General features: G+C 28.9%; 7 protein-coding genes across 7 annotated transcripts; 4 read left to right on the forward strand and 3 right to left on the reverse strand.

Annotated features, from left to right (window-relative positions):
• The first annotated feature begins 1,994 nt into the window (after window positions 1-1,994).
• On the forward strand, window positions 1,995-8,162 carry LOC119677672 (protein disulfide-isomerase A3-like). Its single transcript, XM_038089120.1, has 5 exons — window positions 1,995-2,434; window positions 2,756-2,843; window positions 6,452-6,804; window positions 6,964-7,080; window positions 7,146-8,162. Exons 1-5 carry the CDS (start codon window positions 2,295-2,297, stop codon window positions 7,909-7,911), a joined length of 1,464 nt encoding a protein of 487 aa, XP_037945048.1. The 5' UTR covers window positions 1,995-2,294; the 3' UTR covers window positions 7,912-8,162.
• Window positions 8,128-11,238, reverse strand: LOC119677673 (decapping nuclease DXO homolog). Its single transcript, XM_038089121.1, has 5 exons — window positions 11,029-11,238; window positions 10,508-10,973; window positions 10,290-10,434; window positions 8,503-8,740; window positions 8,128-8,439 (listed from the first exon to the last, which is right to left on the reverse strand). Exons 1-5 carry the CDS (start codon window positions 11,113-11,115, stop codon window positions 8,221-8,223), a joined length of 1,155 nt encoding a protein of 384 aa, XP_037945049.1. The 5' UTR covers window positions 11,116-11,238; the 3' UTR covers window positions 8,128-8,220.
• A 1,795-nt stretch (window positions 11,239-13,033) lies between these two features.
• LOC119684493 (DNA-directed RNA polymerase III subunit RPC10-like) lies at window positions 13,034-13,827 on the forward strand. Its single transcript, XM_038098541.1, has 2 exons — window positions 13,034-13,283; window positions 13,344-13,827. The coding sequence occupies exons 1-2, from the start codon at window positions 13,143-13,145 to the stop codon at window positions 13,527-13,529; spliced, it is 327 nt and encodes a 108-aa protein (XP_037954469.1). The 5' UTR covers window positions 13,034-13,142; the 3' UTR covers window positions 13,530-13,827.
• On the forward strand, window positions 13,553-14,338 carry LOC119684492 (yrdC domain-containing protein, mitochondrial-like). Its single transcript, XM_038098540.1, has one exon. The coding sequence runs from the start codon at window positions 13,576-13,578 to the stop codon at window positions 14,323-14,325; it is 750 nt and encodes a 249-aa protein (XP_037954468.1). The 5' UTR covers window positions 13,553-13,575; the 3' UTR covers window positions 14,326-14,338.
• A 108-nt stretch (window positions 14,339-14,446) lies between these two features.
• On the reverse strand, window positions 14,447-15,513 carry LOC119680630 (mitochondrial inner membrane protease subunit 2). The gene is made up of 2 exons (XM_038093550.1): window positions 15,003-15,513; window positions 14,447-14,941 (listed from the first exon to the last, which is right to left on the reverse strand). The coding sequence occupies exons 1-2, from the start codon at window positions 15,100-15,102 to the stop codon at window positions 14,523-14,525; spliced, it is 519 nt and encodes a 172-aa protein (XP_037949478.1). The 5' UTR covers window positions 15,103-15,513; the 3' UTR covers window positions 14,447-14,522.
• A 1,075-nt stretch (window positions 15,514-16,588) lies between these two features.
• LOC119683843 (protein rigor mortis-like) lies at window positions 16,589-21,219 on the forward strand. The gene is made up of 7 exons (XM_038097709.1): window positions 16,589-16,898; window positions 17,019-17,917; window positions 18,047-18,121; window positions 19,487-19,630; window positions 19,689-20,013; window positions 20,067-20,232; window positions 21,035-21,219. The coding sequence occupies exons 1-7, from the start codon at window positions 16,678-16,680 to the stop codon at window positions 21,197-21,199; spliced, it is 1,995 nt and encodes a 664-aa protein (XP_037953637.1). The 5' UTR covers window positions 16,589-16,677; the 3' UTR covers window positions 21,200-21,219.
• On the reverse strand, window positions 21,129-22,018 carry LOC119683844 (cilia- and flagella-associated protein 206-like). The gene is made up of 2 exons (XM_038097710.1): window positions 21,776-22,018; window positions 21,129-21,718 (listed from the first exon to the last, which is right to left on the reverse strand). Exons 1-2 carry the CDS (start codon window positions 21,935-21,937, stop codon window positions 21,227-21,229), a joined length of 654 nt encoding a protein of 217 aa, XP_037953638.1. The 5' UTR covers window positions 21,938-22,018; the 3' UTR covers window positions 21,129-21,226.
• Between the last annotated feature and the right edge of the window lie 382 nt (window positions 22,019-22,400).

Consider the following 22,400-nt stretch of genomic DNA (forward strand, 5'->3'; position numbering starts at 1 on the left):
GTAAATTATCCTTATTAGCGGATTTAATGAGCAAAACTGCCTAAATGCGACATGAGAAAAATAACAGTAGTGACAAAAGAACAGTAATGTCATTGCTTCTGCCAACTAATATATAGCGCTGATTGTGTTTTCAGTAGTGGAATTATAAGAATTTTATTTTCATATCATAAGAAATTAATTTTCCAACATTTGTTTGTTAATGACCAAAAAGTTATTTTATTTCAGTTTTTTTTTAACTATTATATCCTGAAAACCCTGAGTTATTCCTATATATACGGTAACACAATGGCCAATAGGCCTAAATGGATCCCTTAGGGATGCTGGTATAACCCAACCTAACTATATCCTAAAGATGACCATTGAAAATGGTCGAAATATTAAACTTGTTAATAAATTTAAATAAAATTGATGATTAAATTGAAACAACTTATTTTGTTTGAAAACGAAATTTTAAAAAGATATTTAGTCGAAAAAATGGAAAATGAAATGGTATAAATATAGATTAAAAATAAAAGTTATTTTTTTATTTGCAATAATTTTCTTTTTCTAATTGCTACTTATTCAATCGATGCAGAACGGAAATAAATATAATAAATATTAAAAATAAGCATTTGATATTATTAATACGGCATTTACACTAACCGAAAATGGCTCATTTTGGTCAAAAATCGTAAATGAGAAGCGAATGGCTCATTCTTGCATACAAAATTTCAAGCGCGAATGCATTCCATTTCATCACATTCTGTATGTATGCGTCCCAACGACGTTCGAATGCGTTCCAAATATGTTCCAAACACAAAAAGAAAACATTGAACATACTCTAAATAAAAGTTCTTCATGGCATTTTGACAGTTAGAGAAAGTTTTTGACATATTTATAAAAAAATGTAAACAAATATTTGGTGGTTGCATTTTCTTGAAAACGATGCACCTTTTTAGAATTTCTACTTCCCATTCATGAATACAAAATTTTAAGCGCGAATTAGCCATTCCCTTCTAATTATCGATTTTTGACCAAATTGAGCCATTTTCGGCCAGTAAAAATGCCGTAGAATTTAAAAATATGTTTTCAGTATATATTTTAAGGTTTGAAGGTATATTTAACATTCATGCAACATTTTTTTGGCACAGTCCAAAAATTAAATCAACAGGCAAGTTGAAAAATCAGCTGTTTGAAATGAGAACTAACGAAAGTGTAAACACTTTCAAATGGCTTAAAATGATTCAAAATGAGCCATTTTCGGCCAATGTAAACGCCATATAAGGTCTGTTTAATATTTTCATTTAGTATGTTCAGTGTAAGAGTTTTGCAAAATTCAATTAGTATATTCCATTTCAATGACAATAATTTCATTATTGTAATTAACATGCGATAATTGTATAGCATTTATTTGCATTTTTCAATTAATATTACATGTTAGAATAAATGCCATTAATAATACATAAGAATGCAATTTGTTTATTTATTTGTTTAACGCTTATAATTTATTGTTTGTAAAGCGGGCTATCATTATACTCTGGCGATTAAGTTGCGTTCGAATTGTATACGATAATATAAAATATTTTCTTATATATATACATATGTATATACTTATGTATACATTTCAGATACATGAAAATGTGTCTTTGTATATTTTTACAAATTATTAACAAATTAATAATAATGTGTAAACAACAATAAACGTAAGGCAATAAACAATAAACGATGAGTTATGAAGAAACCTCGCAGTTAATAGAGAGCAAAAGTGTTCAATTAATTATATTTAACTAATCATATTATTATATTATTTACATAAAATTACTAATTCTAAATTCTAAAGACTAGTTTAATTTTTTAACATATGAAAATATACAAATGTATGCGTACAAGTATACAATTTGTTATAAATTTTTTTACGAATTTTTTTTTTTAAACACGAAGTTTCGTTTCATAACTTATTTAAATCTTAAATTTGTGCTGTCAGTTTTATTCAAGACGATATTATTGTTTTTACTTTTCTTCTACAAAGAAATTGTATATCACTTTTGAAAACTTGCACCAATCAGAAACTCACAACAAAGTACGCTATAAACTAGAAGGCGTAAAGAGTCCAACTGTATAGAATTTTTACCTTTCACTCATTCAACGCGATAAGGCATTGTGAGGTTAAATAAGCTGGCAAGAAAATCAATTAAGTTGTTCAATTCTACAAGCCGGCCGTATTTGTTTCTTGGTATTTGGTTGTAAATAAATCAGATAAAGTCATTAATTATTTATTTTTGAGCAACGTTTTAGTCTGATTTATTTCAAATAAAATGCTGCGCATTTTTGTTTTATTATTTTGCGTTGCAATAGCGCTTGCCGCTGAACAAGATGTTTTGGAGTTAGGCGATGACAATTTTGAATCAACATTGAAATCTCAAGAGACTACGCTGGTGATGTTTTACGCACCATGGTAAGCATATTTAAATAGCAAAAATGCGATAAGCGTGTGAAAGTACAGATTCTGTAAAAGAACATCACATGTACACGTCAGCACAACTTTCTGAGTTAATTGCTTTGTACGCTGTTAACTAACATGGAACATCAATTCAGTATGTACATACATACATATATACATAAATAAATACAAATGCATATATACATTTATTTTATTTTGAATTTATAAATTTTATTGTTTGGTTTGTTATTTGATAAGATAATACTAACATAGATTTTTAATATCAGAACATATTTTTATATATCTTTTTTTTTCCTTCTGAATTGTTTTCTGTAGGTGTGGTCATTGCAAAAGACTGAAACCAGAATATGCCAAAGCCGCAGAACTCGTTAAAAATGATGATCCTCCAATCACTTTAGCCAAGGTAAGAAAAAACTACTACATTTTACTATATCTTTATATTAGCTTATTGTGGTGCAATTATACTATATATAAACTGCATATATAGCAGTAAAATTACATTATCCTTCCTGCATGATAATGTTGTTGGTAACAGATTTAGGATACTTACTATTTTAACTACAAAGGATTTAAACTATTAGGAAGGCAGAGATCAATCTGTCATATGACCTTTAATTATTCAGATTCAGCATAATTTTATAGGCTTGGGGAAAAAGAACAAGGTTTTATAAAGGTACATGCGTATATTGTTGTTGTTATAGTAACCCGCTGGGATTTAAAAGCAGATAACATGAAATGATTTACAAGACGAATCGTTAGGTTAGGATGTGGATGAGTGATGCGTAGAATGTTAAAATGTGCAGTAAACATGTAGCCAAGATAAAAGGGGCTGCGTCTTTAGTTCCTCAAGCTGAAATGTATCAAATGACTGCATGTATATATATATAGTTCTTTACTATTAATGAAATTAACATTATATTATAGACATTAATGGTTAACAAAACTATAGTCAATCTAGCACGGGCCTGCCTTACGTTATATATATTGACCTATATTAAAAATTTGAATAGGTCTATCCATTGAAAATATATTTGGTGGTTTAATTCATAAGTTCTGTATATATATTATTATATGCACATGTATAAATCAGTTGTTTAACAGAGATCTGAACTGTTTTATATTTACTTTTTTGTACTATATATATTTAAAAAAAGAAACAATTTTTATATTAGAATATATCTAATAAAAACAATATATATATATATATATTTTAATATATAAAATAAATATTTATATTAAATATTATGGTAAAGAGGTATCGAGAAAGTAGTGAATTACAACAACAAAATTTTATATTATTTTGATTAATTAAATTTTTGGTTGATCACGCAGTTGTATCGAATATTGCCAAATACGCATCTATAGTTTTTTTGGAAACATTTCTTGTATTTAATTATTCATGAATATTTCTTAGAATTTATGTAATATAAATTTATAAATAGAGGCTTGGTATATATATATTATTTACACGTAAATAAATTTAATGAAATTGGTTACTTGACAGAGATTTGAACTACTTTTATATATTTTTTTTTATAAGTTTTAATCTGCCTAAAAAAATCGATAGCTATAAGTAACTAATTAAGCTTTTCAGCCCTAGTAGCCTTGACCTTAAGTTAGAATATTGTTTAAAAAAGCATATAGTGTATAAATAAATAAGAAACATCGGTTTTATATTAGATTAATATGCCACATATAGTTTTTTAATAAGCGAACATATCTATAACAAAATATATGTGTGTATATTGAAACTAAAAATATAAGATAACGAAAATAAATAATATAGTATATTATGTTTGCATTTTATGAACATATCTTATTCAGTCTAGATAAAACATGTGATTTTTAAGTTATTAGTAATATATAGTTGGTTGGTTGCAGTGGTAGATCATCAGATAACTTCCATGTACCTCAGTTAGCGGTTTTTCGCCGTTTTGCTATCAGTTTTATCAGGTTTATCAGTTGAGCAATGAATTTGCCGATATAAAAATAATAGTGTTCAGAAAGAAAACCAGTAACTTTGTCTATAGACCAGACTATCGATAGAAAGAGAAAACAAAAAAAAAAACATTTTTGGATATCCAGAGACATAAGCGATTAAAACTTAGCCTATTTTTACTTGTTCAAAATGCGGAATCATTTTTTTTTTTTTTGAGTCGTGCAATAGCCTATTTGTTGTTGACGTGTTCCTTCGAACAAAGCTCACTAGCGGGTACCGAATGAAACACTTTTTTCCATTGACACGATATAGCTTATACAGCTAATCGTTCTATTCAATTTGATACTAGCTAGCTACCAATGCGTTAGGGACCATTGATCTTCTAAAAAATTTTTCTCTCAAATACTCCTAATGCTTTCTCATCATTTTTGATTATTGCCCAAGCTTCTACATCATCCAACAGGACAGATTAGAGACTTCTAAAGCATGATTTCTATATATCGAGAGAGGGTTTTGGTTTTTAATTGCCTATTTAGCCCGAAAAACATCTGTTGGCAAGAATGATTCTTAGTTGAATATCTATTCTGAAGTCATTTTTAGTGTTCACTCTGAACCTACAAAATTTTAGAGTCTAAGCATACCTAACGATAAGTCAAGTCATATTGATTTTTTGTAGAAAGAAATCAAATTTTATAATTCAATTGTAATTTGTGTCTGTATCACCGGTTACCAAAATGTTAATAATTTATGAAATATGTGACTCATAAAATACATTCTGGGAACACTATAAGAAAAAAAACAGGTTTTACGGTTTTGAGCTTTCATTTGGTAGAAACAGATTATCAAATACCAACTATTCCGCGTAATTTAAAAAACTTGATGAAATAAATAAACTTATTCACATATAACACCAGATTTTTTTCGTTTAAATAATAACGCAAATATATAGTAGTAACGATTTGTGTATGATATGTTTGGGTAAAAAAAGTGTAAAGGATTGTATAGGAGCAGAAGTGGATTATAAATGCGCAGGGTTTTAACTAAAGTTAACCTGAGTTAAGACGGAGAATGCGAGCTATTGGAATAATTTAGACCGACGACAGATATGGATCCACAGACAATGACCAGTTGTCAGTTAAATTCAGACGGTCGGTTACAAGGAGAAGACGACCTGTTCGTTTTGATCCAGTATAAAAAAAATTCAATGTCATGTCAAATATTGTTTTAGTGGTTTTGAAAATTAGATTCAAGAGTATTTTGGAAATATATAATTATTATTGAATAGTAGGCTATTCTTATTTAATTAATTGTATTTATCATATATCAAACTCAAGATATTCATTCACTTTTTTGACTTCGGATAAGAACTTAATAAAGTTAAATTGGTTAAAATACAAACTACCTGTAGATTAAGACATGAAAAGATTATGGGGGTAGATCTGCAGTTAGTGTCCAAATTTGAAATTGAAATTTAAACTGTTTATCACATGACTTTATCCCTTTCTCAATTGAGCTAGGACCGTTCTTGTTGTACAAGAAGGGTGTAACTCTTCCCTAGATATAATAACTGTAGGCCTTTGGTGAACTTTGTTGCTATGCAATCGTGGTACTGGGGAGGAAACTGTGTCTGTGTGTAGTGCTGTTCAATCTCACTTATGTTACGTTCACTGGAATAGGTGTGGATGTACACATGATGTCAAGAAATGAATCACCGCATACATTGCGGAGAAAAGGTTCTACTGTTCTAATAATATTAGAAAATGTTTCTGAGCACCACTTAATGAGATCAGTATTGGTTAGTTATTTGGATAGTTAACTTCCTTACTCTTCACTTTACTCAGATGTGAGTTGTGTATTCATTAACTAAGAGCACAAAAAATAGTGGCATGATTTAGAAAAAAATATTATCAGGCTTTAACTAAAAAAAAGCAAAATGACACAATTAGAGAGCTTAGTAAGAAAATAAGCAAACGCTGTTGTCTGTTTAGTCAGTATAACATTTTATAATTTGGATTTCTTTCAGTTTTAATAGAAATAAATAAATAATTTATTCTTTTGTTTATTTTTCATAGGTTGACTGTACTGAGGCGGGTAAAGAAACTTGTTCTAAGTTCTCTGTTAGTGGTTACCCAACACTTAAAATATTCCGCGGCGATGAAGTCTCCCAAGATTATAATGGACCACGTGAAGCAAATGGCATTGCTAAATATATGCGTGCTCAAGTTGGTCCAGCTTCGAGAGAAATAAAATCAGTTGAAGATTTGAAAAAGTTCCTAGAAGCCAAAGAGACAACTATTTTCGGTTACTTCGAAGATACCGATTCTCAATTGGCCAAACTCTTCCTTAAATATGCTGATAAAAACAGGGAAAAATTCCGTTTCGGACACTCAAGCAATGCTGATGTATTGAGCCAGCAAGACGAAACGTAAGTCGAAGACTAGTCAAACATGAAAAAAAAAAAACAAAACAAAAATCACTCAATTTTAATATATTTCTTAAGGCAGTTTTTATGGTGTTTTTATTGCACTTGTTTCTTTAAATAAAAGTAATACACATTAATTTATATTTTCATCATTTTTGTTAGTGATGCTATTGTGCTCATACGCGCGCCACATTTAACGAACAAATTCGAGGAATCCAAAATTCGTTTCACTGGTAGCTTGTCAGAGTCATCTCTGAGCACATTTGTTAAGGAAAATTTGTGAGTACAAAAAAAAAACAAATATTAATACTAATATGTTTATAATATGTAAATAAATTTTATAGCCATGGACTCGTTGGTCATCGTACACAAGATAATGCTCGCGATTTCCAAAATCCTCTTATTACTGCTTACTACACAGTTGATTACGTTAAGAATCCAAAAGGAACAAACTACTGGCGTAATCGTATATTGAAGGTAGCCAAGGAATATATAGGAAAATTGGGCTTTGCAGTCAGTTCAAAGGATGACTTCCAGCATGAATTGAATGAATATGGTTATGACTTTGTAGGAGACAAGCCAGTTATACTTGCACGTGACATTAAGAACATGAAATTCGCTTTGAAGGAGGAATTCTCTGTAGAAAATTTAAAAGATTTTGCTGATAAACTGTTAAATGGTGAATTAGAGCCATACGTAAAATCAGAACCCATACCAGAAAACAATGACACACCAGTCAAAGTAGCTGTCGCACGAAACTTTGATGACGTTGTCGTTAATAATGGTAAAGATACATTGGTAGAGTTTTATGCTCCATGGTGTGGCCATTGTAAAAAATTGACACCTATTTATGATGAGCTTGCTGAAAAATTGAAGGATGAAGATGTAGCTATTGTAAAAATGGATGCTACAGCTAATGATGTGCCACCCGAATTCAATGTACGTGGATTCCCAACACTATTCTGGTTGGCAAAGGATGCCAAAGATAAGCCAGTATCGTACAATGATGGGCGTGAAGTGAATGATTTCATTAAATACATAGCCAAACATGCTACAAAAGAATTGACTGGTTATGATCGCAGCGGTAATCCTAAGAAGACCGAGCTCTAAGTATTTTGTTGTACAAGTAATAACAAATTAGTAATAATCATTTGTAGTAGCAGCAAACGTTAACTTCAGCATACATTTCCAAATATATAGTTTTGTACTTTCATATTCTCACTTAAAACTTATTATTACTTAAAATTCGTTCATAAGTACTGCAAGATTTTCTCAATGATGAAATAAGTGTAAAATAAAATTTTTGTAACTAAATAATTTCATGTTTATAACGTATATTTTTGGGTTTTGTATTTTGAATTAAGAAATACTCTGTAAACTTTAAAATATAATAATTAAAATTTAACACTCTGTGTGTGTTTAAAACGTATGTTGGCTTTTTACTGCAGTTATATACCAATCAGGTAAAAATGAGCTGGGACTCTTCCCCTCGGTTTTTTTATAACTAATATGTCTATTATCAGAATTGTAATAAAAATCCACTACAGTGTGTGGACAGTTTAAATCACTCGTTTTTTCCTTAATGAATTTCAACATAAATGTTAAAAATTCAATGCAATTATTGCCACTCCAATAATTCTGCAATAAAAAATTTAAATGTTACATGAGTAATATCTGATATGAGAAATCATTTCTACTTACTTGACCTTGTTTAATTAGTGAATTTACTTCAACCTCCTCAATGCTATCCACAAGCCCATTATCGTTCCGCAAGCCAACAATGATTTTAGAAACTCCAACTAAAAAGGATTGACACCACCATGTACGCGTCTTGATGCAATTATATGTGCGTTTTTGGTAAAAGCTTAAATCCTTTTTACGTACTTTAAGTTCAATAAAATTCATTGATGATAATTGTTCTTTATTGGGGCGTGCATCACTGACACAAAAAAAAAATTAAAAATTAATTATTAGTTCAAAAAAAATGTATTCTTTTATTTTTTGCATTGTATATGTATTTTGTATTCATAAAAAATTTATTTATCTTTTTAGTATAACCGCTCTTGAGTAGTTATAGCAATTAGTGAAGTTATAGTTCACGTTGAAGTGTTACCATATAAGGAAAAACTCAGAGATTAAAAACCACGTAAAACCTTTGGCAAAGCTTATAATGCTCTTTTTAATTGGAAGTCTTGTAGTTTACATGGCTACAATAAGTTGTGAGTAAACTTATCACAAGACGTATTTCTTATCTTATCACAAGACTTCTTCTTTATGGAACGTGCCTAAATTACACACAAATACTTTACCTATATATCGTTGGTCTTCTCATCTTTTATTAAACAATTCAGCACAAAAAGAACTTAGCAGCAGCTTGCATGATGTCAGCAAATTGCTGAGATATATAAAGAGTAGATATATGTATATTTATACTAGCAGATAGCAACAGGTCATTATTAGTGATCAAGTGGTCTTTAGTGTGTAAGATCACAACTTCAATCTGATCCAATCTAACTAGTTAACTTAATTCAAAGTACTTAAAATCGAAGTACCAAAACTATGGTTTTTATTTGTTACGCATCTCTGAACTCTGGAAAATCTTTATTTAAAAAAAAAAAGTAGCTCATCACATGGAGAAATACCTAAATTATAAATTATTATGCATGAAATCTCTTCTATTTATTAAATCATTGTAAAATGTTACAGCATTATTGCAGAATACGTATGAAATATTAAAATGAAAAAAAAAAAAAAAAATCTTTGAATTCAGTTCAAATATATTTAAAAAGTCAATATTGTCGGTATTCCCGTATAGAACACTAATAGATAACGAAGATGATCAGTAATATGCTATCTGTTCGTATGTTGGCCCTCTTAAATAGGAAATATCATAGAGATGTGTCGTTAATACATTCAACACGCCACTATCGCCACGATTCTGCTTGTAGCCAACAAATTGATTAGTCCTTATAACCCACTTATCTAACACAACAAATTCTAATAAGTGCCTACGGAAAATCCATGAGCCGTCTGTTGAACGGCACTTGGTCGTCGAGATTGACGAATATTGAATATATAGGTCAACTCTGCGATGTTAAGGCACCGTGATTTTTAAGTATAAGTTTGGAAACTTATATATCTGAAGCTCAAGCCTTTTAAAATTTTTGCATGAGTGTACATATTACTCGCGTCATTAGAGTTAAAATAGTTTAGTGTCATCTGAATATGATTTTCGAAATAAATGTTTTAGTTCTGCGCCTTTCTGTGGTGACACGAGCATAATATGCAATATTTTGAAAATACTTACGAACTGATGTGATGATTCAATTTATATACATCACTTTATTGTCAAGACATCAAATGTTACAAGTAGTTTTAATGGTAGCACACAATTCACAATTTTGTGAATCCCATATATAACATGCATCATCATTTTTATTTGTCTTTATATCGTATATTGATATTAAATTAAAAATACTATTACTTACAAATTTATGGTTTTATTGGAATCAACGCCATCCATTTCAGCACCATAAAACATATTGAAACCTCCTATTTTGGTTTGATATACTATAGCAAATTCACTACACTCATCTACTGGACTTACTGTATCAGGTTCGGATTCAGGCGTCTCTAAATATATGTATTTTTATGCTTATCATTCTGATTATTATTATATTATCTAAATGACTATTAGCTTTAATACCTGCCAAACAATATTGCTCAAATTTAAAACCCCAACTTGCCATATCACATTGTTTTTGTGTCATACTATCACGCTCCATTTTCTTTTGCTTCGTTTCGACTTTACGTAAATAACACGTTCCCATAAATTTTGTAACTCTTAAATGCCAATCGCTTTTATTCTCATACGGAGTATTCATAATCAATGTCAGTAGTCCGCGCCAACAAACAAAATCAATATTTAGCAATGGATTTTCTTCTTTTACAGTAATTTCGTTTTCGATATGTTTTAGCATGTTAAGCACGCCTTCATGGTGTGCACTTTCCGGCTTTAGTATAGCATTTCTTATGTTCTCATTTAAATCCATTGGAAATTTCGTTGGTTTTTTATAATAGCGCATTTCGTCCGCGCGTGGTACATAAACCCGTTCAGTTGATGTACTGAAGCAACTCAATGGACAAGGTTTTTGAAATTCTGAATATGTCATCTAAATATATTTAAACATTAGTATTTATGTGCATTTATTTTATTATATAGCGCACCATTTGATTACGAAATTTCAATGCATTTATTTTAGTATCCTCCCAAGTGCTTAGCTCATCTTTATCTATATACTCTTCAGGTCTCATTTTGTATTCGAATTAAGTTATTTGTACAATCTTTGCTGTAGAATCTTGCAATATTTATACATTACACACGGCTTATTTGTTATTAAACAATTACTGACAGCCGAACAGTGCTGCCAAGCTATAAACCTCTTTATATACCAAAAAAAGATTTCACTAAAAATATTAAGTATTAAATATGTAATAATTTATAATTTAAGTTTTTATATACAAATCTTATTAAAAAAATTATTCACGTACTATATTCATATTACATAATATATATTATATTACATATAAATTTATTTAATATAAATATACATAATTTTAGTATTAAATCATTAATTAAAATAAAAACCATTTGCTAACAAAAATTATTTTTAAAATGAATAAATACCTATTCGAATTAGCTATTTTCTTAATATTTTATCTGAATATAATTAATTAAAATGAAAACCACCTGTTGATATAAATTTAATTTTCGTTATTGAATAAAGAGTCATTTGAATTTATTTTTTAATTTTTTATTCGTATTATTACTCTTCATATTTTATCTGAATGTAATAGATCAATCATTTAAATATAAAATCATTATTTAAAATAAAAATCACCTGTTAATTAAAATTTTTGTTTCGTTATTGAATAAATTCAAATGACTGAATTTATTTTTTAATTTTTTTTTGTATTATTACTTTTTATAATTTTATCCGAATGTGGTCGATCAATCATTTTAATATTAAATTATTAATTAAAATAAGATGTACCTGATAATATTCAATTAAATATTTAAATTTATTTTTTAATTTTTTATCTGTATTAATATCGGTATTAACACCTTTATTTAGCGAAAATCTTAATTTCGCATTTGTTTCAACGAAATTAAGTTGTTTTTTTCGATACGAAATTCAGTTTTAAGGTTAGAATGAAATAAAAGAAAATGGTTTAATTTCGTTGAAACGAATATTATGTTCAGACACACTTTAATTTCGCAAAAATCTTAATTCTATTTTCGTTTCAGCGAAATGAAGTTATTTTTTCCATAAAAAATTCAGTTTCAAGAATGAAATTAAGGAAGATGGCCTTAATTTCGTTGAAACGAAGGCTGAAATTAAGGGAAATATCAAATGCAACTACGCGTAAAATAAAATTTAAGGAAATGATAAAGTTGAGATAACGAAAAAGGGACATTTTTTTAAAATAAATTTTAGTCATAAATTCAATAAAACTAAATGAATATTTTAAAAGTAGTGCAAATTTTTAAATATGAATATAGAAAAAACATGTAACTTGTATTAATTTAATTAAAGTAGAGTGAAAAATAATAATGCACTACCTAAAATCCACTAAAACTAATAAAACTACTGATTGCCTTTTTTAATAGTTATAATAATTAACTATCATAATTTCGGAGATACATATGGTATTAGTATAAACACTTTCCAAATTAATTTAATTTAATTTTAACAAAATTAAGGAAATTTGGTTGTTTGAACAGAGCATTACCTATTCTCTTCATATATTGCCTGAAAAAAAATCGATTGATTTGGTTGAATCTGTTCAATGTTATGTGTATTAAAGTTATATGTTCATTAGCTTTATCAAAATTCCAATTAAAATTAAAGTTTATTTTATTATTTAAAATTAATTTTGCTACATTATAAAAACATCATAATAGTACCCTGTAGATAACTATAGAATGGAGTCGAAATATTGATATAAATAAAAAACTAATTTATAAAAAAAATAGTATATTGTTTAACAATTTACCAATTAACCTGTTTCAAAAACAAAATTATTAATAAAATGTATGGCCGTTAAAACAATAAATTAATTATTAACATTAATTAATATTAATTAGTATTTGAAAATGTTATGTTCATTGACTTCATGGAGCTATGTTTATAAAAGTGTAATATCTATATACATAGTAGTATTTTACCGCACATTTTATTTTGGTTTTTTATTATCACGTGTAAATAAATAGGTGAATAAGTACAAGAATTTTACATATTGTATGTTAAATGAATACAATATATTATTGTGTGTAAAGTATGTTATTATTTTGTCCAACATGCGGTAATATTTTAATGGTTGAAGAAGATACCGTGGGTGATCGTTTCAGTTGCAATACATGTCCATATATATGCAAGATTAAAAAAAAGATTTCTGCAAAAAGTTATCCACGTCTTAAGGTATAATTATTATATTTTTGTTAAGAAAGATTTTTTATAATTTGCAAACGTAATGTTTAGGAAGTTGATCATGTTATGGGTGGTGCAGCTGCCTGGGAGAATGTAGATTCTACCGATGCTGAATGTCCAGTTTGCTCGAATAAAAAGGCTTATTTTATGCAAATGCAAACACGTTCTGCTGATGAACCAATGACAACATTTTATAAGTGTTGCAATCAATTGTGTGGACACAATTGGAGAGATTAAAGTGATAATAATTTATACTAACCAAGAGTTTAATATATTAAATTCAATGTTGAGTCTGAAAGAAATTATAAATTTAGGTTTACATTTAAGAAAATATTTAACGAGCAGTGCAACGCAGCTGCTGCCAACAATAAAGATGCGCAATGTATATAAAGTTGAGGATTCAAATACGTTAGAGATAGCTTGTAAATTGCTTTGTGATGATAAAGTTATAGGATTACCAACGGATACGGTTTATGGTTTAGCATGTGATGCCAATAATGAAAAAGCAATACAAAAAGTTTACGATATAAAAGGACGTCATTTCGACAAGCCTGTTTCAATATGTGTGAAGAATCTTACAGCATTACGACGATTTGGAGATGCACGACATCTTGAAGATGAACTTCTTAAGCGTTTATTTCCAGGACCAATAACTATTGTTATTGAACGTACAAACCATTTAAGTAATCAGTTTCTTAATCCAAAGAGTAGCAAAATTGGTATAAGAATACCAGATTATCAGTTTATACGAAATCTATGTGAAATGTATAATGCACCTTTGGCATTGACAAGTGCAAATCGCTCTTCTGAAAAGAGTAGTTTAAATGTTGATGAATTTAGTGGGCTTTGGCCAGAACTCGGGGCTGTTTTTGATGCTGGACAAATTGGTCTTACTGAAGAGAGAAGATCCGCTTCCACAGTCATTGATTTATCACAACCAGGATTTTATAAAATACTTCGTGAAGGTGTTGCATTAAACGACACATTAGAAATTTTACAAGAATGTGGTATAAAACCTAATAAAAATTCTTGAGTTCTATTTAAATGCAGAAAAATTATAAATAAGTAAAATTATTGTAATAAACGTTTTAAAAATATATTTAGATTTAAGTCTAAGTCTTAAATAATTATAAAATATACTTTCAATTAAAACAACTAATAATTATAATAAGGAAGCACTGCTTCCTCTGAATTGAAACAGTTTTCAACTATATAAGTTATTATCGTGCTTCATGAGCCGTAATAATTTGTTTTGGCTATTTGTATTGGTATTCTTCTACGAGGCAGTTCTGATGGTAATCTACGCCATCGTTCTGGTGGCCACACAATGAAGGAAGCTCGCGCTGTCATAAGGCCCATCGCAACTGGTCCGAAGGAGTTACTATCAAATGAATGTCCTGTGTGATCACCTTCCACCCAACAATGACCTTCCGGTACTCGAACAATTTCTTGTTTGTAACCAATTGTTGAAACAACATCCCCCTCAAGGCCCACAACTCTTTTGATTATTTTTTGTCTTGGGTCTTTAGGTGATATGAGTGAAACAATATCTCCGCGTTCTATTCGATTTGTTTTCACAGCCCATTTCGTTAAAAACACATAATCAGTTTGATTTTGACTTGGATTTAAAACTGGTTGCATGGAAATTCCTATCAAACAATATTTGTATATATGACAATTTAAATTAATTTTTTTTTTGTTATGACATACCATCCACTCTGGCTACATACCCCACACAGTCGAAAAATGTTATGCCAATAGGTATTCCTATTAGTATGGATTTCGCAAATTTCTTAAGATATATAGCCATTAAAAAGTCTGTAGCGATGCCGTTTCTTCGACTTATTGGCCAACAGTTCAAAATTCTTAACTATGTTTTCATGTCAGTTTACTCAATTTATAGATTTCAAAATTTAAACAAATTTATGAAAATTGTACTAATCATTATTATCTAAGAAGTTGCATGTTATTTCTATCAACAAATAGCAGCTATGTTCCTTTAACTTAATTTAGTTTGAAGCATAGAGCTTACACAATTGTTCTAGCAGTGAAACATATTTGAAAATTTGTCAACAATTTTAATATATATACACGCTTTTTACATTTCCTTTAACATCTTATAAATTAAATATATTAAATTCCTACGCAAATGTCAAGGTTTAGCATGTTATAGTTTTAAAATCATGAAAAAACGGTCTTGCCATATATCACCAAAGCAATAACCGAACTATTGTGAACCTGGATTGGAAAATTCAACAAAAATTTCAATCATTTGTCAAAAGTTTGTAAACAAAAATTCGAACAAAATTAAAAAGTTTCACAAATTTGAAAATTGTGGAAATGAAATATTTTTTTAAAACATTTTACACATCTTAGAAAAGTATTATTTATTTATTTTAATTAACATTTTTGAGAAGAGCACATATAAAATTAATTGAACGTTTTACTTGCAAAAAATTTAACTGATTGTGTTTTACTATATAAATATAGCCGTAATTTTTTTTCAGAGTACTATAAAAATACTCACAACTTACAAAAGAAACATATAAAGCAATGAAAATGCCCTTAATGTTTTTAGAGTTAGGTTTTACTCGCAGAAAATTGTACATCTTAAGTTTTAGTGCAGCTAAACTCAAAATCAATCTATTGTGAATGTTTATTGGAAATATGTTGCAAAATTCCAGTCATCCGTAAAAACCATATGAGCATTTCATTTATTAATAAATTTAAATACAATAAATAAATTCATTTAAATATATAAGATAAAAATGCTTACAATTGACTAATATTCATTTTTGATTTTCGACCTGTATCAAAAAATATTGGATGATGGTGAAATGTACCTTTAAACTTTACAATTAAAACTTAAAACTTATTTTTAGCTTCGATTAAGTTTTGTTTAGGGTATGTTCAATGTATTCATTTGCATTTCGAATTTATTTGAAACTCGTTGAAATCCATTTATTCAAAATGCTAGTGCGGATTTTATTTGTCCATATAAGATTTTGTATACAGAAAGCAATGTTTTGCTTCTCATTTGTAATATTTGACTGAAATCAGTTATTTGAGGCCAGTGTAAACGCCATAGAAAATAGCACTATTATAATCCTGACAGAAATATAGTATCCCGATGACTTCACTAGCTATGATTTCTAGCGAACAATTATTACATTCGTGACTAATTATATATAGATACACATATATTATATATAACATGAAATATAAGTTGTTAATATACACAACTTATTTGTGATAAACTTATTTGTTAAGAACATCTTTGAAAAATATTCTTTGATAGAAAAAGAAATGCGTTGGAATCACTGTCAGCTGTCAAATTTTTGTTGATTGCCGGTAGTAAATTTTTTTAAGTTGGTTGTTTAGTAAAATGGCAGAAACTTTAACACGATTTCCTGCAAATCCTGTTGGAAAGGTATTTAAATCATGCCCAAATGGAGCGCTTATATACTCTGGCTTTCGCAGCATAAATTATGTTGCCATCTTTGAGAACCAGAACCCAACTGTGGAATGTTTTTATACGCGACAACCTATTAATGAAATAAGCGTAGATCCGAAGTGGCCAGTTGATGACGGTGTAAATTCAAGGAGGTATAAAAGTTCTGTTGCGCTTTACTTAGATTTAGATTTTTTATTTAAGTTACATTGTAATGTTGTAATATTAGTGATCACAATTTTAGATTTCATAAGAAACTAACATTTTATTTATAGATATTTTTCAGTTCTTTTCGAGGATAATATCGTTCAAGTATGGGACTTCGAAAAAGGATGCCCTTTATATGGACACAAAGCCCATGTCCAACAAAGTCACGTGGAGGGAAAGGGCGATAAATTTAAAATTGTTTTAATGGATTTCATGAGCAACTCTAATCTCATGACTCTTGATTCCCAGGATGTTATTGTGTTATGTTGTAGTTCACAGAATTATATTAAACGGCGTAACTTTTTGAATTTACGGTCAGACAAATTATTGTCATTAAGTTGCTCACAATTTAATGCAAACATTTTTGCTGTGGGAACAATACGCGGAGTCGTATATGTTTGTGATGTACAAAAATCGGCCGTAATTCATGCTTTGCGAGGTCATCGAGAAACAGCAATTTCATCAATTGTTTGGCATTGCTTTAGTCAAAATACATCTAAAGAACAAGAAACTGATGATGATAAAGTTTTAGATATATCTGTTAATAAAGATTTAAATAACGAGTGCAAACAACTAGCTAATACAAAATCGGATGATATCTTCAGTCATTGCTTAAGTCAAAATGCATCTAAAAAACAAGAACCTAATGATGGTGAAGTTTTAGATACACACATAAATAAAGATATAAATAACGACTGCGTGCAACTAGCTATTACAAAATCGGACGATTGCTTCAGTCAGGAAGAAGAACTAAATAAAGATGAACAATGCCAAAGTTCTGAGAAAAATATAGCACATAATAAAAGTCTTTCAAGCGACGAAAGCTTAGCAACTATTTGTAGTTCATCAGATGACGAAATAGCAGTTGAGGGTGACCCAAATTTGTTAAAAACTAAAGTTTTATATAAAGCTCAGGTGCATGCATCGTTAGGTGGTTCCGACAAAAGTAATCAATCAATTGATAAAGGTGAGTAATTTGAAAATTATTAAGTAAACTGTAAATATAGTAAGTAGATATATATTAAGGTTGAACCATATTTAAAAGCGTTTTTTGTTATATTTAAAATTATTATAATTCATATTTATTATCTAATAGTTGGAATAACACCTGAAGACACAGTTGAAGTTGAGGAACCTAAAGACAATATATCAAAATCCAAAGAGTTCGCAGGTAATTCTTATACATAAAATTTAAAAATATTATATTTTATAAATATATAAGGTATTTTTAAGCACAAGAAAATCATAATTCACTTTGTAACGAATCTACTCTGAATGATAGAATGATAAATATTTTAAATATCTCTAAGTAAAGTAAAAAAATCTTAATAATAATATCCCGTTCAGTTCACCTGTAAAAAGCATTTGTTAGAAATTGATACCCTAAAAAATAATATTGTTTTTTTCATTTTTTCGAAGTACTTATATGCCAAGTATATGACTTGATATATAGAATTTTTCAATATAAAGTAGATATACTGACAACAGCTACTATTGTTCACGATGCACTAAACTTGAATTTTTATTATTGTTATTTAAGTGTTTGTGTATAAAGCTTGGTTTTAGATCCAGTTTGTGAATTTTAAGAACCCCTAAATTTCACTAATATTGTTTACGGTTCCAAGAACGGAGACAATCGTCGAAGATGGCTAAGCGCCGTTCAACATCTCCCAAAGGGTGCACACAAGCTGGTTCCGGCGGGCTACAACAGCAACAACAACAACAATATTGTTTACCGTTAGGCTCCAAATCGTTGAAAAGCGATATACCTTATGTAGTTCCTCTTTTTCTTGTTATTGCATCAATTGAAAAATATTGTGAGAAATTTTAAATTTAACTGCTTGATTTCCGATAGACAGAACCATTGAATACTACCGTCATTCTGAAGGGATTCCTTACTCTTTCTATTTTTGTTTATCAGCGACAAAATTTTCTTGAAGATTTTGTCTAGGCCATAGTGTCATGCTCAAAGTATTAAATATTAAAAATTTTTCCAATTTAAAATTTCCTATTTAAAGTTGTTTTGTATTAGATTAGGTTAATCTAGTATAGGTTAGGTTGCATTGGTCTCTAGCGATACCAGATAGTGTTATACCTTTATGTAGGTTTTGTAGGAGGCAAATTTGCGAATTAAAGGGGTGATTGCAGCCCTATCTCTGCAACAGTGCAGAGATATCTGTTCTTTTATAAAGATCTTTTAAGCTGTTATTAGACTAAACTTTAATGGGATTTAAACGCAATTCCATTATAGTCCATATATATAAATATTGTGTCTACGGAGACGTTGATATTTGCATTATTAGCTCTTTGAACCTAAATTCAGTTGTGTGAACAATAGTTTTGCTTCTGTATTTCAGTAGCCTTTAAACGAGCCTTCAACCATGTTTCTTCTTAAATGAATTCCATAAGTTTCAATAAGTATGGATTATAAATTTGTAAAACTTAATAAGGTAATAGTGTCACTAGTTGTATATATATATGATTATATTGATTATAGTAATCTATTTTCTTAATATGTATTCAATAATTTTTCTAGATGAATCCGACTATGATTTGATTAAAAAACATATTATGTTAACTTCTGTTAGTGCATATAATGGCACATATTGCGTTTGGAATTTTGAAAATGGCAAATTGTGCGATTCAATTAAAACTCCTGGCCAAATTCTTAACCCAAAAAGTAATTGAATTATTTAAATTTTTATTTATGTTATGTTTAATCATTTGATCATTTTTAGGACAGCTTAGTGTTAATTGGAAGAATGAGCATACAATCATAGGTATCAGTAAAGAAGGCGAAATTATGTCTTGGACATGTGATCCTCCAACATATGATGATCAAAACTCGAATATCTCTTTGAAATTTACAAAAGATAAGCAGTTGAATTTGAACTTTGCTGCAGACGCAATTTGTTACGATAATAACAAAGAAATAATCTGGTGTAGAGGTGGTTCGCGTCAAATTATTTGTTTTGATTTGGTCACAAAAAAAGTATTGGCTAGTTTTAATACTGTTTGCAACGGAATATATGATATCAAAGAATGCCCTGATGATATGAATAAGTAATAGAAGCTCTTAAATTTATTTAAATTTTTATTGATTTATATTTTAATAGAATATTATTGGGATTTTGTGACCACTCATTTGGATTATTAGATATAGTAAAACTAAGTCCGACCAATATTAATATACAGTCATTATGTCGTGCGGATTTAGTTGTGAATTGCATAACTTGGTCTCCAGATTGTTTAAGTTTTGCTTATGGAACAAATGAAGGAACCGTGAGTATTATTTTTTAAAATTATAACCTATAAGATTCAGTTATAAATTAAAAAAAAATTTAAATACAATAATGATGTTGCTTTTTCAAATTTAATTACTATTAAATCTAAGCATCCAAACAAGGATCTATACACAACGAACGTAAAAATATCCTAAAAATAATATCTTTGTAAAAACAATATTACTGAAAATTAACAGCATGTATGACAGTGGATTATAATTTTGTTTTAATATAAAATCGCAAGTGAATTTGTTAGTGAAAAAAAACTAATATGCACAAAACTTTAAGTTAGTATAACACAAGTTAAGTACGGTGTTTTGTCAGTTGGTTAATAAACGTAACTCTGCACTTCAAATTTAGCAAGTAAAAAGCCTTGGTAGTTGCTACATTAGTTCAATGGCACCGTACTACTGAAATGAAACTACATTATACATTATATGTACTACATTATATCACATTACAATTCCCCTTATATTCGATAATGAACCGTGCATTCATGTTGTAATCCATTCATGTCTTCTGCTCTACAAGTCCCTTCAAATTACGACAGCAACAACATTCTTTTGTCTTTCAATAATATCAGCTATTAGCAATCTTTCCAAGTATTTTAATCTTAAATTGGGCTATAATAACATTTCATATTTTTCTTATTAACACCAATAAACAGTCGTCATCTTGATTTAAACCTTTTACCTGTATCCAATGTTTGGATTAATTATTTTATGTTAATGAATGAATTTTATTTAGTGTAAGTCTTAAAATAAATTAACATAAATTAAAATTTAATTTATTTTTATTAGGTTGGTGTTGTGAACGTTGATAATAAAAAGCATATATTCCAAACGAATTCAGTAGGCAACAAACCGATTTATACACTTGACTGGGAAACAGAAAACTGTCTTTATATAAATTATAAGGACAAGATTGCAATGATGGATTTAAAAAGCAAAACAAAAGGTACGTAAGAAATATATTTCGTTAAGAATTAATATTTAGGGATTATCCTTAGGACGGTAAGTTTGAGTTGTGGAATCACGTTGACCATACGAAATTGATGTTTGTGTGGAATGCGTTTGTGATTTCTTAATATTTGCCAAATGAATAGTTTCACGATGAAGATCCCACTTATTGAAAGTGGAATCGTTTTTGTTTGCTGGTATTAAATCGTTAACTATAACCATTTCAGTTTGCGTGTCGATATTTTTAAATTTAGGATCATCTTTGACATCATTCTCATGATCCCGTTTAAGAATAATATCCATTAAATTGTATAATAATGTTAGATCGATTGATGTAAAAATCGTATTATTCAACTTAAGTATAAACTCCTCAAAGTGACGTTGCGCGAATTTCGATAGACCAAGATTAGAAAAACCAAACTTGATCTTCATATTGTCACATATCTGCTTGTTTATGGTACCTGGTAATAGAATCCCCTGAGTTAATGCTATAGTTAGAGAGCAGTGTTTCTCTATTATTGACGGCTGTTAATATATTTCATATTAATATATTAATTAGTGTTAATATAATTATTTACTTACTATTGCCATAAAATTAGTTTTGAGTTCCCTTCGTTCTATTTCTTTAAGATTTTCTTTAAATGTATAAACTAATGGTGATTTTGTTAGCATACTTTTTTTGACGCTAGTTTTAAGTATTTCTAAAAAATTTTTGCGTATAGATTCGGAATTATATTCGTCCATTATATCTTTAATTCTGTTAATTTCAACTAATACATTTAGGTTAAAATTTAAGTTATTCCACAGTTTGGACAAGTAATTGAAATGAGGCTAGAGAATAATTAAAAAAAAGATATTAATTATGTTTAATCATGTATAAATTAAATATATACTAATAATCGTTATAGGGTTAATTATTTAACCTATCAGTACAAAATATCGCCCTTACAGTGCAGTGTGCGTATACTGAAAAGATTTTTACAAAATCCTTGAATTTTATCAAGACACTTTAAACTTTAAGAATGCCTTGAAATTTCAAAAATGGTTCCTACAAAACCTACATAGAGGTTTAACTGTATCTGGTATCGGTAGGGCTTAGTGTATCTGATATCGGTAGATTTAAGTGCATCTTACAGCCATCTTATTAACCTAACCTAACCCATCATCATGGAACAAGAAAAGCCTATAAATATATATTTATATATAT

Source organism: Teleopsis dalmanni, chromosome 2, assembly GCF_002237135.1.
Source record: "Teleopsis dalmanni isolate 2A chromosome 2, ASM223713v2, whole genome shotgun sequence".
Classification (NCBI taxonomy): Eukaryota; Metazoa; Arthropoda; class Insecta; order Diptera; family Diopsidae; genus Teleopsis; species Teleopsis dalmanni.